We start from the raw sequence: 19437 nt of genomic DNA on the forward strand, positions 1-19437 counted from the left end.
AGGTGACCCTGAGAGGCAGAAAGGGCTTTTGTTGCCAATTCCATTTCGAGGTGAACCTGCAGCTTGGCAAGGTCTGTGCTTCACCCGGTCCCACCTTGAGCACTTGGGAAGGGAATTGCCATCACCTCCATCTTCACTAGGGTGCTCTCCTCAACACACAGCCTCCACGGAAGGGCAGCGAGGAGAACAACAGCATTGGTTGCAGCGTTGTTTCAGTGCAAAACACCCTGTGGTTCTAAAAGTACATAATTCTGCAGGGGCTTTGGCAAGGGTAACAGGGGGATGAGGTCAAAGCATCTTTTGCCAAACAGTCTGCGAAGGGCACAGCGGCAAAGATGCTGCAGGCAGCGTGGGGTGTGGGCCAAGGCAAAGAGGGACTGGTAGAATGGCTTGTGCATCTGGAAGGGAAGGCAGGTGGATTAGAAATCTGGGCACGTGAAACCAACATACATTTTCTTCCTAGCTAGACCACTGATGGGACAAGCGGGCTTTTCTATGGCTAACTGATCCCTGATAAGCGCACTGGAGAGAGACGCACCACTTTGTGGGAACCACCCTCTGCCCCAGGGGCTCGCGTGCTCTCCCAAAGCACAGTTCCTGCCAAGTGAGAGGGGATTCTGACTGGGGTGACTTCAGATGCTCCAGGTGGTCTCCCCAAATTCCGTTTTGCTCTACCCTCTTTGCACAGCAGCCCTGCAGTTCCGGGGTGGCCCTGTTCATCTCCCCAAGTCATGACCAGCTCTTCCCTTTTGCCAGGGAGGGGCTCAGGAGCGAGTGCATGGCATTAGTCTGGTCGTCAGTCATGCACACATGACTCAAGTTAGCGAAACAGAAAAAACACACACAACTCTTCTCACTCTCTCTCTCTCTCTCTCTTTTTTTTTTTTTGAGATGGAGTCTAGCTCTGTAGCCCAGGCTGGAGTGCAGTGGCGCGATCTCGGCTCACTGCACCCTCCGCCTCCTGGGCTCAAGCAATTCTCCTGCCTTAGCCTCCTGAGTAACTGGGATTACAGGCGCCTGCCACCATGCCCAGGTAATTTTTGTATTTTTAGTAGACAGGGTTTCATCATGTTGGCCAGGCTGGTCTTGAACTCCTAACCTCAAGTGATCTGCCTGCCTTGGCCTCTGAAAGTGCTAGGATTACAGGCATGAGCCACCGCACCTGGCCTGTTCTCGCTCTCTTTTAATGGACAGTCACCTGTGGACTTTGTTGTGGATAGATGTAATGCCCACTGCTTCCTTGGTCATATCTTGAGCAGCTGGAGCATGAAGCTGATTCACAGGGCTGGAATAGTATGTCCTGACATGGAGCTAGGCCCGTGGATTCAGGCAGCTCTGGCCTTCCTTTGGACACTGGTTAAGAGAACCCTGGCGTTTTTCAGGCCAGCATGGGGCTCTGTGCTCCTTGAGGCCACGACACTACAACTACTATAACAAGCTCTTGGCTGTGTGATTATGGAGCCTCCAGAAAAAGAAAAACCAGAAATTGTGCAAATACACCCTCATTTCCCATTCTTCCTTTTTCAGATGTATTACACTTAGCTGAATATCAGTGCAAAACTCCCCATGCAAAGAAGCAAACACAGACAGAAGTTTTGGACTAAAGGCAGGCGGAAAGGCAGCTCTCTTGCCTGGAATACTTCCTCAGGAATCACTTCCTTCCAGGAATCTGACACGCAGAGCTGAGGGTAGGAGTTGAAAAGCACCTCGACGACCGCGGGGACCGACGCGCAGGTCTTCAGCACCTGGTGGGAAGAGGTGAAAGATGCAGCGTAGGCTGACTGGGTTCTGGGTCTCAGTGGGGAAGGGGTGAGCGGGCTGTGCGGGGAAGCTCTCCCAAGCTGTGTGACCTCCCTATGCCCAAGTCACACAGGAAACAGCAACACAGCAGTACCACAGGGTTGCTGCAGGGATCGCCTGAGTTAGTGCACACAAAGACACAAGGCAATGGCTCTGCAAGGGAGCCCTTCTTCCTGTGATGATGGCCGCCCATCCGAAGTCTGGGCCAAGTGCTTAAGCATTCAGTTTCCGGGGGGGGCGGCTATGCTGATGGCTTGGTAAGCCTTCTTGGCCCCCCAGAGAGCTGCTCAGAGAAAAGGAATGAAGTTCTGTTAGGAGGAAGTGTGGCCCGTGGATGCTGTTCCCAATTTCTTACCTCAATTTTCAAATATGTCAGGAAATTGAGAATTGGGGGAGAGGAATCGTTTTGCTGTTGAATTTCCTCTTGACTTGGCATTTCCATTTTATTTTCACAGTCCCCACTGGCAAAGATTCCTATTTCCTTACTCGCAAATTTATAATTCAAGTCCATTAGCTTCACCATAAAGATGGGAACGCTATTTGCTTTTAAAAAATAAACTTTTTTTTTTTGTTATGGAGAAGTTTGAACCTTCATACACAAAAGTAGCACCAACAGTACGATAAACTCCCATGTACCACCCCTCCCATCAAGCCATGGTTAATCCTGCCCCATCCACTTCCCGTAAGATTAAAGCAAATTCCATGCATCCTATGATTTTATCTGTATTTCAGTGCATCTTTTATATGACCCTGTGAAGAAACAAAGAGAATATTATAGCACCCGAGAAATTAACAATAGTTTTGTAATATCATGTCATATACAGTGTTTAAATTCACAGATTTCTCTTAAATGCCATTATATTAACAAAATAATTTGTTGGTTTGAATAATCATTCTAGTTAAGGCCAACATAGTGAGACTGGTTGCTGTGATGTATTTTTAGATGTCTTTTTTGGTTTCATGTGACTTATTTGCGGTGGGAACTGGGTTATTTGTAGCGTTTCTCGCTGTGGGGCTTTTGCTGATTACCTTCCTGTGGGGTTTGTGGACATGCTGCTCTTCCTCTGTTTTCTGTAAATTAGTAGTTGGATTTAGAAGCTGGACAAAATTCAGTTGCCAGGCGCAGTGGCTCGCGCCTGTAATACCAGCAGTTTGGGAGGCTGAGGCAGGCGGATCACCTGACATCGGGGGTTGAAGACCAGCCTGACCAACATGGAGAAACCCCGTCTATACTTAAAATGCAAACATTAGCCGGACCTGGTGGCACATGCCTGTAATCCCAGCTATGCGGGAGGCTGAGGCAGGAGAATCACTTGAACCCGGGAGGCAGAGGTTGCAGTGAGCTGAGATTGTGCCACCGCACTCCAGCCTGGGCAACAAGAGTGAAACTCAGTCTCAAAAAAAAGAAGCTGGACCAAATTCAGATTAGATTTCGGAGAGGTGCAGGGCAATTTCATAGCTCTCTCTTTTTGAGGTCTAAGATTTGCCAAGTGTTGTACAATTTGTTCTTGCTACTTCTTGGTTGAGAAACCTGAAGTTATGCAACTTTGCTAAGACCAGCTGCCATCTATCTGCAACAGTGACTTAACTACTACTGGGGCCTGCCCTGCGTCATGTCTGCTGGGGCTCTATGGACACAGAGTCAAACAGAAGAAAGTATTGAAGTCACTCACACTGGCTGCTCACGTCACAACCTGGCTCCCTTCTCCACAGCTCCAGACCTAAAACCCCTTTAAAATACAAATATGACAAACTAAAAAAAAAAAATTCATATTCCTTTGGTCAGAGGTAACTACTATTAACATTTTGTGTAAGCTAATGTTTTATGTGTTTACACAGAAAATTAATATATATGACAACAATGGGTGAATGCTTTGCATATGATTTTGAAATCTGATTTTTTTTTCCATGCAGAATAGATTGTGAATCTATTTACAATCAATTATTCTTTTTTTTTTTTTTTTGGATAGAGTCTTGCTCTGTCACCCAGGCTGGAGTGTAGTGGTGTGATCTTGACTTACTGCAACCTCTGCTTCCCAGTTCAAGCTATTCTCCTGCCTCAGCCTCCCAAGTGGCTGGGACTACAAGCAGGTGCCACCACACCTGGCTGATTTTTGAATTTTTATTAGAGACAGGGTTTTGCCATGTTGGCCAGGCTGGTCTCGAACTCCTGACCTCGTGATCCACCCACCTCAGCCTCCCAAAGTGCTGGGATTACAGGCATGAGCCACTGCGCCCGGCCCAGTATGGACTATTTACGTTTGTTTTGTTTGTTTGACCATTTGTTTTTCTTCCTTTGTGAATTGCTCAATTATGTCTTTTGCTCATTTTTCTATTGGTGTGTTCATTTCTTCACTGATTTGTAAGTACATTTTATTTATTAGGGTTATTTTCAGGTAGACAATACTTTTGTCTATGATGATTTTTTCCTCCTCAATATTAATATTTCTTATCTTATTACACTGGCTAGAGCTTTTCAGTTCAATGCTAAATAACAACATTAATAGCATTCATAATTATCTTATTCCTAACTTTAATAGGATTGTCTCTAATGTTTCACCATAAATATAACCTTGAATATTAGTTTCAAATAGATACTCTGTTCTAAGTTAAGAAAATATCTTTCTATTCCTAGGTTACTACAAAGTTTAAGATGTAATTTCATGTTTTGCCTTTTTCTAACCAAGTTGATAGAAAAAGATTTTCCAGGCAGACGTGGTGGCTCATGCTTGTAATCCCAGCACTTTGAGAGGCTGAGGTAAGTGGATCACCTGAGGTCAGGAGTTCAAGACCAGCCTGACCAACACGATGAAACCCCATCTCTACTAAAAATATAAAAATTAGCCAGGCATGGGGGTGCACGTTTGTAATCCCAGCTACTTGGGAGGCTAAGGCAGGAGAACTGCTTGAACCCTGGAGGTGGAGGTTGCAGTGAGCTGAGATCATGCCACTGCACTCCAGCCTGGGTGACAGAGTGAGACTCTGTCTCAAAAAAAAAAAAAAAAAAGAAAAAGATTTTCCAATACTGACCCATTTTTGCCTTCGTAAAACAGGCCCTATTTGGCTATTCTTCTATATTTAATGCACATATTATATATAAAAAATATAATTATGATATCACTATATATCAGAGAGAGATATATGTGCTATTATATATACTAGATCATGCTAGATCTTCACTATAATATCTATGAATAAGCACCCTTTTCTCATTTGAAATAGTATAGTATATATAATACAGTGCCAGACTCAATTTACTAAGTTTTTTTAAATCTCTTTTAATAAATAAATTTGGTTTATAGTTTTATTTTTTGAGCTATTTTTGTCAGGTTTTAACATCATGTTATGTTAACTTAGTAAAACTATCTGAGAAAATTTGTTTTTTTTTTAATACTTGGGAAGAATTTTTTTTTTTTTTTTGAGACGGAGTCTTGCTCTGTGGCCCAGGCTGGAGTGCAGTGGCGTGATCTCAGCTCACTGCAAGCTCCGCCTCCTGGGTTTACGCCATTCTCCTGCCTCAGCCTCCCGAGTAGCTGGGACTACAGGCGCCCGCCACCTCGCCCAGCTAGTTTTTTTGTATTTTTTAGTAGTGACGGGGTTAGCCAGGATAGTCTTGATCTCCTGACCTCGTGATCTGCCCGTCTCGGCCTCCCAAAGTGCTGGGATTATAGGCTTGAGCCACCGCGCCCAGCCATACTTGGGAAGATTTTAAAAAGCAGACCATTATTGGAATTAGGAAGGCACAGTAGATCTTGCATTTGACATTTCCTATGCCTGGCATTTAGTTGCAGGTCATAATTTGATATTTTTCATTTCTTTCATGTTTACTGGCACATTTTATTTTGATTTCTTCTTGAGTCCATTTTGTTAATCTATATTTTCCTGGAAAATAATCTTCATTTTAAACAAATTTAGCATTGCATAGGTACCAGTCAAGGTCCAATAGAAAAGAGATGGAGAGGCCAGGCGCGGTGGCTCACTCCTGTAATTCCAGCACTTTGGGAGGCTGAGGTGGGTGGATCACCTGAGGTCAGGAGTTTGAGACTAGCCTGGCCAACATGGTGAAGCCCCGTCTCTACTAAAAATACAACAAAATTAGCTGGGCATAGTGGTGCACATCTGTAGTCCCAGCTACTCTGGAGGCTGAGGCAGGATAATTGCTTGAACCCAGGAGGCAGAGGTTGCAGTGAGCTGAGATCATGCCACTCCACTCCAGCCTGGGCGACAGAGCAAGACTCCGTCTAAAAAAAAAAAAAGAAAAAGAAAAAAAGAGATGGCGAGTTCGATATGGGATCATTCCAGAAGTGTTTATTGATACAGGAACTATTTAACCAGACGTGGGTACAAGGGAACTGACAAGGGTCAGGGTGGTAATGTGGGGTTGGTGGCAGAGGTATTACCATCCTGGGCTGAAGGGCCAGTTAAGTGAGCGGTCTTAGCAGAAGCAGCAATCATTGCTTGGGGATACACAGCTAGCCTGAGGCAAAGAGCCAGCCCAGAGAATGCATGTTCTGCCCTCACTCTCCTTCCCTCCCTCCTGCTGCCAGGACACCCCAGTGGCTAAACCCAGCTGGAAGACAGAGGGCCAAGAGCTGTAGAATGAGGTCCATGCAGATCCATAAAGGTGGAAGGAAGAGATCTTCACTGTATCGATGAATAAGCACCCTTTTCTCATTTGAAATTCACTGTAATTGTGTTTTCAATGTTTTCCTGTTTAGTTTTGCTGGAGGTTTTTCCATTTTGCACCTTTTTTCAAGAAATCAGCTATGGGATTTTGTTGATCAGTTCTCTTTTAAAATATTCTAACCCATTAATTTTTGCCTTCATCATGATTAATTCCTTTCTCCGATCTTCTTAGGTATGTTTTGTTTCTCTTTCATGCTCCTTGGATTGACTGCACAGTCAATTTCATAATATTTTTTTCCTAGAGTCATCATAAAAGCAACTTTTACAATGGTATAAATTTCCCTTTGAACGTTGGTAGGGTCATCGCCAAGAGTTTTGAGGCAGTGTTTCTTTCTTTCCTTCCTCCCTCCCTCCCTCCCTCCCTCCCTCCCCTCCCTCCCTCCCTCCCTCCCTCCCTCCCTCCCTCCCTCCCTCCCTCCCTCCCTCCCTCCCTCCTTCCTTCCTTCCTTCCTTCCTTCCTTCCTTCCTTCCTTCCTTCCTTCCTTCCTTCCTTCCTTATTTTGAGACAGGGTCTTGCTCTGTCACCTATGCTGCAGTGCAATGGTGTGATCATGGCTCACTACAGTCTTGAGCTCCTGGACTCAAGCAATCCTCCCACCTTAGCCTCCTGAGTAGCTGGGACTACAGGCGCATGCCACTATGCCAGGCTAATTTTTAAAATTTTTATTGTAGAGACAAGGTCTCACTATGTTGCCCAGGCTGTGCTCAAGTGATCTTTCCACTGTAGCCTCCCAAAGTGCCAGGATTATAGCTGTGAGCCACTACACCCAGCTCATCTTTCTTAATAGTCTGCAATTAAATAACTGTTGAGGCAGTAGTTATTTGGGAGTGTGCTATAACGTTTTCAAATGGTTATGTTATTTTTTAAAATTAACAAACTTTTTACTATTAGTTTTCTGGTATATTGCAATATGGCTGTAGACAATGTCTGTTTCGGCATTAGCAGAAGTCGCATTTCATTTCTTTCAAAATATGTTTGTCACATTTATGATTTGGAGCTACTGCACTTCATTTTTTTTTTCTTGGCTCACTTGGTCTGTGATAGACAGATATGAATTAAGAATCACCTAAATTATTTTTCAGTCAATTTCTCTATTTTAACACAATCTTCTTTGGCACATAAAGTTTATAATGGTTATCTTTTCACCATGGACTATATCCTTGGTCAATATCAAATGACTATTTTTTCCCCTCTCATTTTGTGTATTTCCCTGGAATTCTATTTGCATATTGATATAAAAATACATTTTTTTTTTGGTTTGTTTTTGCCAGAATTATCTATCTCTGCTCATTTTTTTTTTTTTTTTTTTGAGATGGAGTCTCATTCTTTTGCTCAGGCTTGAGTGCAGTGGTGCGATCTCAGCTCACTGCAAGCTCCGCCTCCCGGGTTCATGCCATTCTCCTGCCTCAGCCTCCCAAGTAGCCGTCCACCACCACACCCGGATAATTTTTTGTATTTTTAGTAGAGACGGGGTTTCACTGTGTTAGCCAGGATGGTCTCTATCTCCTGACCTCGTAATCCACCCGCCTTGGCCTCCCAAAGTGCTGGGATTACAGGCGTGAGCCACCGTGCCCGGCCCTCTGCTCATTCTTTAACTTTTTGTTGGAACAGAGTCTCACTCTGTCACCCCGGCTGGCGTGCAATGGCGAGATCTCGGCTCACGGCAACCTCCGTCTCCTGGGTTCAAGCAATTCTCCCGCCTCAGCCTCCTGAGTAGCTGGGATTACAGGGACCCACCATCATGCCCGGCTAATTTTTGTATTTTTGTAGAGACGGGGTTTCACCATGTTGGCCAGGCTGGTCTTGAACTCCTAACCTCAGGTGATCCACCCGCCTCAGCCTCCCAAAGCACTGGGATTACAGGTGTGAGCCACCACACCTGGCCTCATTTTTAAATTTTAACCTTTTGTTTCAGTTTGTCTGAAATGTGTTTGCAAGTCTGTGTTGGTAAGAGGGTAGTTTAAGTGATTTTCATTTATTGTTATAAATCAAGTGTTTGGTCTCACTCCAGTCTCACTTTATTCTTTTTGTTTTTTTCTGCTTCTTGTTTCCTTTGTTTTCTGGTTCTGTTGTACAGGTTTGTATTTTCTTTGGATTCATCTTCCATATTTTAGAAGTATGCACTGTCTTTAAAATGCTATTAGTTACCTTCAAAATAAAAAAATACCGACCTAGGCCTGGTGCAGTGGCTCACACCTGTAATCCCAACACTTTGGGAGGCCAAGGCGGGCAGATCATGAGGTCAAGAGATGGAGAGCATCCTGGCCAACATGGTGAAACCCCGTCTCTACTAAAAATACAAAAATTAGCTGGGTGTGGTGGCACGCACCTGTAGTACCAGCTACTCAGGAGGCTGAGGCAGGAGAATCGCTTGAACCTGGGAGGCAGAGGTTGCAGTGAGTTGAGATCATGCCACTGCACTCCAGCCTGGGCGACAGAGTGAGACTCCGTCTAAAAAAAAAAAAAAAAAAAAAATCTCTCTCTCTCTCTCTCTCTCTCTCTCTCTCTCTAAACCTATCTAAATAGTATCTTTTATGTTATGTTCTGGATATTCCATCACCCTTTCTCTCACATTTTTCTCTTAACCAGTTCTTCTCCCTTCCTTTCTTAATAATACTGGAGTTTGGGTTCAGTTTGTGATTATTACATGATCATATTTTATATTGCGTATCTCCTTCAGTAACCATTTTGGTATTTGCATTTAGTTTTACAACTCGCTTCCCAATTATTTGTCACTATTCTAGCTTGGTTGTGTGCTCACCACCTGTCCTTTAAGTCATCCCTTCTGTAGGTATTTGCCGAGCTCCTACTAGAAGACAGGGATTGTGTTTTGTCTGCGTGTTATGATGGCCAGCTCCACCTTCACAGAGCTTTATGGTCCCAAACATAACAACAACAATGCAGGTGCTGTGGTCATATGAGGGGGAGTTCAGGGGAAGATTTCTGGATGAAGTGACATCCAAGTTGAGACCTGGCCGTGGAGCAGGAGTTAGCGGGGGGAAAAAAAGGCATGGAGAGTTCTGGGGACAAGAGTGTTCTAGGCAGAGAAAACATATTACGCCAGGTTTGGGAGGTGAGAAGAAGCAAATAATGTTGGCTGGGGAATGAGTCTGACATGGGGAGTGCTCGGCAATGAAACAGGAGAGCAAAGCAGGGAAGACCATGGAGTCCATTATCTGCCTGAGAAGGAGGCTGACACAGGGAGCACTTGCCGGGTATGAGTGGAGGAGCGGCCAGGTCTGATTTTAATTTTAGAGATATCACCAAGGCTGGGTGTGGTGGCTCAGGCCTGTAATCCCAGCACTTTGGGAAGCCAAGGCAGGCAGATTACTTGAGTCCAGGAGTTTGAGACCAGTCTTGGCAACATGGAGAAATCCTATTTCTACAAAAAATATAAAAAATTAGCTGGTCCTGATGGTGTGCAGCTGTAGTCCCAGCTACCTAGGAGGCTGAGGTGGGAGGATTGCTTGAGCCTAGAAGGTCGAGGCTGCAGTGAGCTATGATTGCACTGCTGTACTCCAGCCTGGGCAACAGAGTGAGGCCCTGTCTCAAAAACCAACCCAACCCAACCAACCAACCAACCAACCAACCAACCAACCAAGGAAATATCACCAAGGCTGAATCTGGGGAAGAGTTTAGAGGAGACAGAGAGCCCAATGAAGAAGATGTGTCCATCTAGGGGAGAGATGGTGGTGGCCTCACCTCAGGTGGTGGCAGTCAGGAGGGTAGGGGATTTTGAGAGATATTTAAGGGGCAGAGTGGGGAGAATCTGGGGATTGATTTCCCCATTCCTGAGCTCTTCTTTAGTCTTATCTCTTTATCAGCTGCAGTATGTCCACCTCAATGGGCTATTAGCCCCAGCCATTCCCCCATACTGTCCTTACCAAGGGCACCAATGCTGCTCTTGGCCCAGGCTCTGCCTTGCCAGTGGTCCATACTCTACCTCACTTTACTTGCTGTGTCAGCCATGCCTGACATGTTGACGATGTCTTCTACCTCAATGCAGCCTTCACTTGGCTGCGAGGAAGGTGTACTCTCATTCTTTCCACCTCGCTGGTTGCCCCTCTTCAGTTTCCTTAGCTGCTGTCTCATCTCCATCCTTCAGATATTGGACTGTCTCTGCATTCAGGCCTGTTCCTTTTTTCCATTTACTCTCACTTGCTGGTGATCTTGTCTAGTTTCCTGGCTTTAAATACAATACCATCATTTTTCACTGACCCTCAAAGGTATATCTCCAGTTGGCCCAATCTCTCCCTCTCAGATTTGGGCTTGAATACCCAGCTGCTTACATTGAAGCTCCACCTGACTGTATCTCACACTCAGCATACCAAAAACTGAACTCCCTGGTTCCCCAGGTCCCAACCTGCTGTGCTACCCATAACCTGCCCCATTCCCAGTTGACAGCAAACTCATTCTTGCAGTCTCTTGGGCTGGAATCAGAGTCATCCATTGCTCCTGTTTCTCCTGTAATCCACATCCAATCTGTTAAAAAGTTCCTGTTGGCTCTACCTCCAAAATATATCCAGGGTCAGATTGGCTTCCTTGTTCACACCACCATCATCCCTCATGTAAGCCACAGCAACACCCTCCTAACTCATCTTTTCCATGTGTGTTCTCCTCCTTCTCAAGTATCTGCTTAACATGGTGCTGAGGGGAAGATCTTTACAAAATATTGTTGGATTACGTCACTCTTCTGCTTAAATCCCTCCAATGGCCAAAGTCATTACAATGTCCTGTAGACCCCACACAACCTGTGCCCTCTCCCCTACCCCCCTCAATCTCATCTCCTACTCCCATCCCACTAGCTCCTTCCACCTCCGGCCACACTGGTCCCCTGTGGTTCTGTGCGCAGGGCCGGCCCACTCCAGCCTTAGGCTACAGATGGCTGGTCCTCTGCTGGACTGCTCTTCCCCAGACATCCACACAGTGGGTCCCTCATGTCTCTCAAGTCTTTGTTCAGCAGTCACTGACCCTAACTGCCCAACTTAAAATTGCAACTGCCTTCCACCCTTTTAAGTTCTCTATAGTCCTTATCACCTTTTTGGTCTGCTGATCATGCTCAGTGTTTAATGCCTGTCTTCCCCATTAGAATGTAAGCTCCACATAGCAGGAATACTTCTTTCCCTCATCAGTTCACTCACTTATCCCATGTGCCTAATATGTTGCTGGGACATGACTGGTGCTCAGTAAATACTTGCTGATAAATAATTGAAGTATTTTTTTCTTTTTCAGAAAATGCATTAGAAAGGCATGTTTTTGAATGCTTGATATCTAAAAGTGTCTTTTGTCATCAAAATGAAACTATCTTCACTGAGTCTAAAATTCTAGTGTCCAAACTTTTCCTTTCAAAATCGGTAGATGATATTTCATTGTCCTATGTTACTATTACAGTAGAAATATCTGACTCCAGCCTGGTTTCTATTCCTTTATGAATAGCCTGTTTTCTGCTTAAATACTTTGCCAGATTCTTCCATGTCTTTTTAGAACATTTTTGTTAGAACATATATAGGTATGTGCCTCCTGTCATTGATTTGCAGAGAACACCCTTTCGATTGCCAACCAAAAGTTAAGACTTTCAGTGCAGCTAAGTTTTCTTCTATTATATGTTTGGTTATTATTTCTGATCCATTTGTCCTAGGCTCTTCTGCAGTAACATCACTTATGTGTGGGTTGGCTCTCTACTCTATCCTTTATTACCATTACTTTCTCTTTTAGTTTCTTGTTTTTGTTTTTGTTTTGCACTTAAGAAGAGTTTTTAACATTAGTCTTTCATTATAGTGAACATTGAGGTTGACTTTCCAACAATTCAGATGATGAGTTTAATCCAATCATGGTAATCCAATCTCCTTTGCCAGTTATTGGTTCAGAGAAGTGCAGGTTTAAGCCAACTGATGACACTTCCTCAGGGTTTCTAGAAAAAAGGAACTGGATATGAACAAGGAAATGGGCCCATTGTTGCTGGAAGTCATCTTGTGGCCATGAGGCAGCCATTCTGAGGACAAAGCTGACTCACTGAGGGTGGCACAGCGGAGAGTTGGGAAGCACCAGGTTCTTTGAGGACATCATCCAGACAGTGAAACAACCAATTCTGAAGCCTGCTACTTCTGCACTTACTGATATGTGAGATAAAAAGATACATTTCCTTATTTAAACCTGTTTGAATTGGGTTTTCTGCTACTTGTGATTTAAACCACCCGTATCAGAGTCCAATCAGGCAAAGGAAACCAATCCAGGTATTTCAACCAGAAACAACTTTACACATGGAATTGATTATATAGGTAATCAAACTGCTGAGATTCCAACAAGGGGAAGGTGAAGTAGCCCAGAGATTAGCAAAATAGAAAGCTGTCATTACTCTTAGAGTTGGTGGGACAGTGGGATGAGGTAGCCTAATCAGAGTCCAGAGAGCAGGGCCATCTGCTGGAACCAAGTTGAGTCAGGGACTACCCACTGGGGACTGGGGCCATGAAGGGAGGGGCTTCTGGTGGGTGTTGGTGTCACAGAGAAGATGCAGGTGCTGCTGGCGAAGCTACACAAGACAGAGAGAGAAGAGGAGAAATACCCTGTCTTCTTTCTTCCTCCACATTCCAGTTTCCCATGGTGTCTCCCACTGGCTGAGTCCAACTAGAAGCCAGCTGATGGGGCTCTGAGGGCAGTTTGAGGGGGTTTTCCCTTTCCCCCTGTCCCCCAGGATGCAGAGCAGGACTCAGGAACAGCAGGAAAAAGGGTCTGAGGGCACAAGGGTCAATGGCCCAGCACCCATGGATTTGATTCTTTCTTTATGAATCAACTCTGCCTTTTCCTTCTTTAGTGTATACTTCAATCTGTGCTGTTAGTTTCTTGGTATACTGTCTCCTCCATCTTCCGTTTCATGTCACTCTATTGAGTTTTCATCTTAACTAGTACTGTTTCGATGGATCCCAGAGGCAATGTCTTCTTGTACTCCATAGAGGATGGCATATACTTTCTGAGATTTTCTTGGCTCTCCTTTCTGTTTTCTGGATGCTGTTCTATTTTTCTGTTTGTCCTCTTTTCCCCCATGAATCCGTTCCTTTTTCTCCTTATTAGTCTTTGATTAAGGAGAGAACCAGATGCAAATTTTGCCAACATGCAGGGGAAGTCTGTGGTCCTGCTCTGTGCCCACCCGGGAGACTGCGGAGGGACAGGGTGCAGGGAGGGGGACGAGGGCCTGGTCCAGCCCCGTTCCCAGTTGGATGGTTAGCCCGGTGGACTTGAGCTTTGGCCTGGAGGCTTCCTCCTGCTACCCTCTTCCTGCAGTTGGCAGGTTGCTCTGAAACTGGGATTCCTGCGATTTTCACCTCTGCACTTTACTCTGGCTTCACAGGCGTCCCCCACTGCCTGGCTGACCTTTTTTTTTTTTTTTTTTTTTTTTTTTTTTTTTTTTTTTTTTGGTAATGTCTGCCTGACAGCCTGGAAACTGACAGCTGTGCAGCAGAAGGACATTGGGTCTGGGTCTTCCTAGACCCAGACATGAGGTTGCCTTATTGTTGCTGCGGATTTCCTCTCTCTCTTTCTCTCCCTTTCTTTCTTCCTTCCTCTAATCTGTGCCTTCAAAGCTATTTTTTAGAGGACAGGAGCGGCTCTTTCTAGACTGGGCATCATACTGACATTGTAAGAGCTATTATCGGTGGTCCCCTCCCCACGCCCAATTATTTTTGTTCTCATCCATTACTGTCACTGAGTCAGGCTTAGCAACCTTTAGGGAAAGAGAGAGACGGAGCATGAACACAGAGACACGGAGAGACCAAGCCGCAGAGGCAATGCCTGGCAGGTGGCCTGGGGCCGGCACAGTCTTCCTAGTCCATCTCGCCAGCCCTGTCCCTCTCTGCGCCCCACACATGTTGGTATTTCCGGCTATCATGAGCCCCACTAACATGCCATTTCCTTGTGCACGCCAGTCTCTGATTTCAATTATCCCCTTCTGTGTTGGGAAAAAATCACGCCATTAAGAAGGAAGGACTCACGCTGGACCCCTCGGGATGGAGTCTGCTGCTATTTATCTGGTACCCTAGGCGATGCTCAGGTCTTGCTCATCGCAGCCCTCCAGCCACCCTCCCACTGGCCCTGTCACTTCTCTGCAAAATGTTAAATGGCTCCCAGGGACCGCAGGTAACCCAGACATGCCCCACCCTGGGAAGAGCTGCCCTCCCTTAGAGCAAAAGCACCGCCTCCTCCCGCCCCTCCCCCACCGGGTCACGGACTGTGACAGAGTCTTATTGCCTGTCTCTGGGAATTCATTTTCTGTCTCTCCTCTGTTCCACCTCTCTGGGGCTCCCTGCCCCTCCCCGTCCTCTGCATCGTGCCCCCTCATGTTTGCCAGGCAGCTGGCTGCCTTCATTATTTTTACGCCAACACAGTTTAAAAATCTCCGCTGCCTTCTCGCTGTCTGTGGAGAGGCGGCTGCCACATTACTCTGACATGCTGATGTCATTAGTATCCAGGCGCACTCTCTTCAGCTAATGAGGCGGCAGAAAGAAAATTAAGGGGGAAAATCACACAGGCACATTGCTTTATATGTAGATGGAGAAATAAAACAAGAGCAAGAAAAACACAGGCGCCCTACTTATGATCTCTCCTCCCTCCTCCCGCTGGGGACTGGGTGCACTCGGCTCTGTGAAAATGGGAGGGGAAGCCCTGGTTTTTGACTACTGCTACCTCAGAAATCTCCCACTAAAAATCCTGTGGAATCGGGATAAGCGAAGTCTCTTTACCTGATTCTGTAATTAAGTAAAAAGAAAACATGAAAACTTTAGGTCTCCATTTGCAGTATGGTTAGTGCTCAGAAGCTGAGACAAGACCAGAGATTTGCAGATGTTTCTAGAATCTGCTTTTTTTTTTTTTTTTTTTTTTAAAGACAAGGTCTTGCTCTGTCGCCCAGGCTGGAGTGTAGTGTTGCGATCATGGCCCACTGCAGCTTCCACCTCCTGAGTTTAGGTAATCCTCCTGCCTCAGCCTCCTGAGTAACTGGGACTACAGGTGCATGCCACCATGCCCAGGTAATTTATTTTTGATTTTTTGTAGAGATGGGGTCTCACTATGTTGTCTAGGCCAGTCTCAAACTCCTGGGCTCAGGTTATCCTTGTGCCTCCCAAAGTGCTGGGATTATAGGCACGAGCCACTGCCTCTGGCCTAGAGTCTGTTATTCTTGCATCAACCTCCATCCCCCATGCGAGCTATGTGAATCCTTCACCTGGACCGCCACCACCCCCTACCTTGTGTGTTCTCTACGTTGGGCTTAGAAATTCCAAAATACTGATTTGATGACGTAATCTCCTTCCTTGAAAATTATGTAATCAACTCCTAATATTCCCAAGTCAGAGGCCCAGGCCCTTAAGGCTCCACTTGGCTGCCTAGTCTCAACCGGTGCCCCCTAGCTGTTTCCTCTCCAGCGACTGGGTCATTTTTCCAACTGCACAGGACAACCGTGCCTGTCTTGCTCCAGGACACTTGCCTAGGACGTTTGTTTAGAATGTTTGTCCCCTGCCTCACACAGCTGAGCCTTCAGCCTTCAGATCTTGGCTCACTCATCACACACTTGAGGGAGCCTTGGACCCTGCCCCCCAGCCAGGTGAAACCCCTGTTCTGTGCTTTGCAGCACTTCTCACCACAGCAACTTCACCTTGGTGTGTGCACTTCGCTGATCCACGTGACAAGCAGCCTCATCAGGGTGGGAAATACGTATGCTTCTGCTCCTCCCCGTGACTCCAGTACCAAGCACCCAAGTTCCCCCAAAATGTTTGTGGAATGAATACACAAGTACTAAAGGGATGCCTGTGGGAAGCACAGCCAATGCCTACATGACTTGGGGGAAATTGTTCATTACTGGTGTTGTCTCTGCACGTCCCCTACTGGTGGACAAGTTTGAGTCTGAAGTATTATTAGTGTTTCATTTTTACACAGGGGAAAGTGGAAATGCAGTCCCTTTCAACCACAAATCATGCAGTTTCTGCATCTATGAGTTTCTCGTATCTGGGAAAACCGTGCGGGTCATCAGACCTGGAATGCAATCCAGAAGTCTCACCCTGAGAAAAGCACCTTTGTGATCATGGCATCTCCTCTGCCAGGTGGGAGCCTGAACTCTTTACAGCCACCTGCAGGTGCGCTTCCCCAGGCTGCTGCTGGCCTCTGCACCACAGGAAACAGAAGGGCCTTTGGGAAATAGCACAAAATAGGAGACAAGGTAGGAGGGGCTGGAATGTGCTGGCTACGCATGCTGACTGCGAATGAAAAGTGTTCATGGATGGGCGTCAGGTGACATCCAGGGACAAATAGAGCTGGCCATGTAAACTGAGCGGTGAATCAAGGAGGTTCCCAAATGAACACCTGTGAAGGAGGCAGGGGAGGGCAGGGGTGTGAGCCCTGGCTGGGTGCTGCTACCATCAGCTCTGTGTCCCATCTTGGAGCGGGGCTAGACTTACACCTTCCCACACTCTTTGATGCTCCATCGTTTTCTGGGGTCGAACCAGAAATATGCTCTTCAAAGAGGTGAGAAGAGCAAAGTAGTGCTTCCTTGGAAAAAGATCACATGGGACTTCATGACTGTTTCACAAATTTGTCTTCCAGGTAAGGAGAGGCTGAAGGAAAGAGACCCCTAAGCACAGCCTTTTATCCAGACCAAGCATCCAGCCCACAGAGTCACCTGTGGCAGGTGCCAAACAAATTCAGGTCCACATCGGTGTGCGCTCCTCTGCCTTCCTGCCTGCTGCCCAACAGGCCCAGCCCCGGCCTGTCCTGACACCTTCCAGAATCCAAACCTGCCAGAATCCACAGCCTGCCCCCTGTGCCTGCCCTCGACGCCCTGTCCCTGCCCCCAGTGTTAACTAGCGGTCAGCCGGGCAGAAAGGCCTGGCACTGTCAACATGCGGGCTTCCGAAGCCGTGACACTGCTTTGATTCTCAGTGCAGAGCACTGCGCCGGCTCGGAAGGATGCCCTGTGTCCGCCTGCCGCGGCGATGGTGCCTTTGTCTGGGCATGGGGAGCTGTGATTTATGTCATAAGCTCGCTGTGAAACCTTTTGCCTCAGTAATTCTGTGCTCCATGGGTGTCTCTTTACATCTATTCACAGTACGGCTGCTGCCCACGGACGGCGTGCCCTGTGACAGTGCTGGTGGCTCTGCGCTCGCCTCGCCATGGCACCCGTGTGGTGCCTGCCCAGCATCTTTGTGGCCGGCTGCAGCGTCTGTTGGGTCTGTTGCTTTGATGTCGCACATGATTAGATGCTGTCCCTGGAGGAGCGATTGCAGGGAGACTGGGTGGAGGAAGAGGCTGCCTCTAGCTTTCCAGAGTGTTTTGCTTCGGTTGTGGGGACAAGGCTAGAACATGACAGGCACTGCTGCCTTTGCTTAGGGGATTCTCAGCATGGTGAATGCGTCCCCATCTGCCACCCTCTCCTGGCCAGGTGTAGGGGTACCCGCTGGAGGTTTGGGGGAATCCCCGTGCAAAGAGGTGGAATCCTTATTTACAAAGATTTAGTGCAGGCCATGAGCCCGGAGTGGCTGGAATCCCTTCATTCATTCAGCAAACCCTGGTGGAAGGTCTGCACTTGCGGGCGCTATGTTCAGGGAGGCAGTGGTGGGCAGTGCTTTTTGGTGAAAGCCTCAAGGTATTAAGATTTCTCCAGAACAAACTATCCCCCAAATCTAAACCTACCCCCAACCTGAATGGAGGATGAGTTGCATCACTGACTGACCCCATTCCTGTGTGGCTGACATAGTATTGGGGATCCCATCCCAGAACAGGGCCCCTGAACACCCAGAGAGGAGGCACTGTGCTTTGTCCTGCATCTCTAGTCAAGGCAGGGTAATTCCTGCAGCCTTGGGAACAGAGTCCAGGGGTCAGAGGTCCTGTTCCAAGAAATGATGCCTGTGGGGCTGCCCCTAGGACTTGAAAGCCTGGTCAGAGATCACTCACATTGAAATAACTTCAAGGCTAACAAAGGATTACTTGTAGTCACTACTAAAATATACTGACTCCTTTTTCTTTAAAATAAATTGCCCCATTCTGTCCTGGAGAAATAAGTCAGAAAAAAAAATTGCCCCAGATATTTTCCCCTCGTGGCCCATCCTGTAAAATTTGTTTTCTCTTTTCATTCCTTTTTTTTGGAAACAGAGTCTTGCTCTATCACCCAGGCTGGAGTGCAGTGTTGCTATCACAGCTCACTGCAGCCTCCACATCCTGGATTTAGGTAATACTCCTGTCTCAGCCTCTTGAGTAGCTGGGACTACAGGTGCATGCCAACAGGCCCAGCTAATTAAAAAAAAATTTTTTTTGTAGAGATAGGGTCTTGCTATGTTGCCCAGGCTGGTCTTGAACTCCTGGACTCAAGTGATCCTCTTGCCTCAGCCTCCCAAAGTGCTGGGATTACAGGTGTGAGTCGCCATGCCTGGCCTCTTTTCATTCTTTATGCAGTTTCATATGACAAGGGTTGAAATGTGTGTTGGTTTAATGCAGATATAACGTGCATGGGAAGGACAGTGGGTGAGTCTTGTTTCCATGTTATAAGTTGATGGACTAAGCCTGCTAATGATGGGAAACATTAAAATTTAAATAATAAATATAAAAGGCAGCTGTCACAGAACATAAAAATGCTTGCATTTCTTCCCTTTCAGGAGTCCACCATATTGAAATCACTGCATTAGTGGGAACACCACAAGACAATTACCCATAGAGGGGGTGAGATAGCATCGGGAAAGTGCCATCCTGTTTGTCAAGTAAGGAAACACTAGGGGAGTTGTCTTGGGGGATTTTCTAACTTTTCCTAGATAGAGTCTTTACTCTGAACGCATCTATAACGGAAAGTTAGCATTTGAGAGAAATGTGTGAATCTCACTTCTTGATGGTTCAGACCACTGAGAACACTGTCCTTTTGCATGTTAGCTTTTCAGCTATTTGTTCAAAACTAATCAAGCCAAAATATGTCTTATGCCTAT

At 46.4% G+C, this 19437-nt stretch overlaps 1 protein-coding gene across 1 annotated transcript in view; it reads right to left on the minus strand.

The window, feature by feature from the left end:
* Positions 1 to 212: 212 nt before the first annotated feature.
* Positions 213 to 19437, minus strand: part of ASB18 (ankyrin repeat and SOCS box containing 18) — a 71907-nt gene continuing 52682 nt past the window's right edge. Inside the window, exons 5-6 of the mRNA XM_007966754.3 lie at positions 1632 to 1745; positions 213 to 398 (exon numbers count right to left, since the gene is read on the minus strand). Of these exons, the coding sequence (XP_007964945.3) occupies positions 213 to 398; positions 1632 to 1745 (300 nt within the window). The remainder of the gene's footprint in view (positions 399 to 1631; positions 1746 to 19437) is intronic.

Source organism: Chlorocebus sabaeus, chromosome 10, assembly GCF_047675955.1.
Source record: "Chlorocebus sabaeus isolate Y175 chromosome 10, mChlSab1.0.hap1, whole genome shotgun sequence".
NCBI classification, from domain to species: Eukaryota; Metazoa; Chordata; class Mammalia; order Primates; family Cercopithecidae; genus Chlorocebus; species Chlorocebus sabaeus.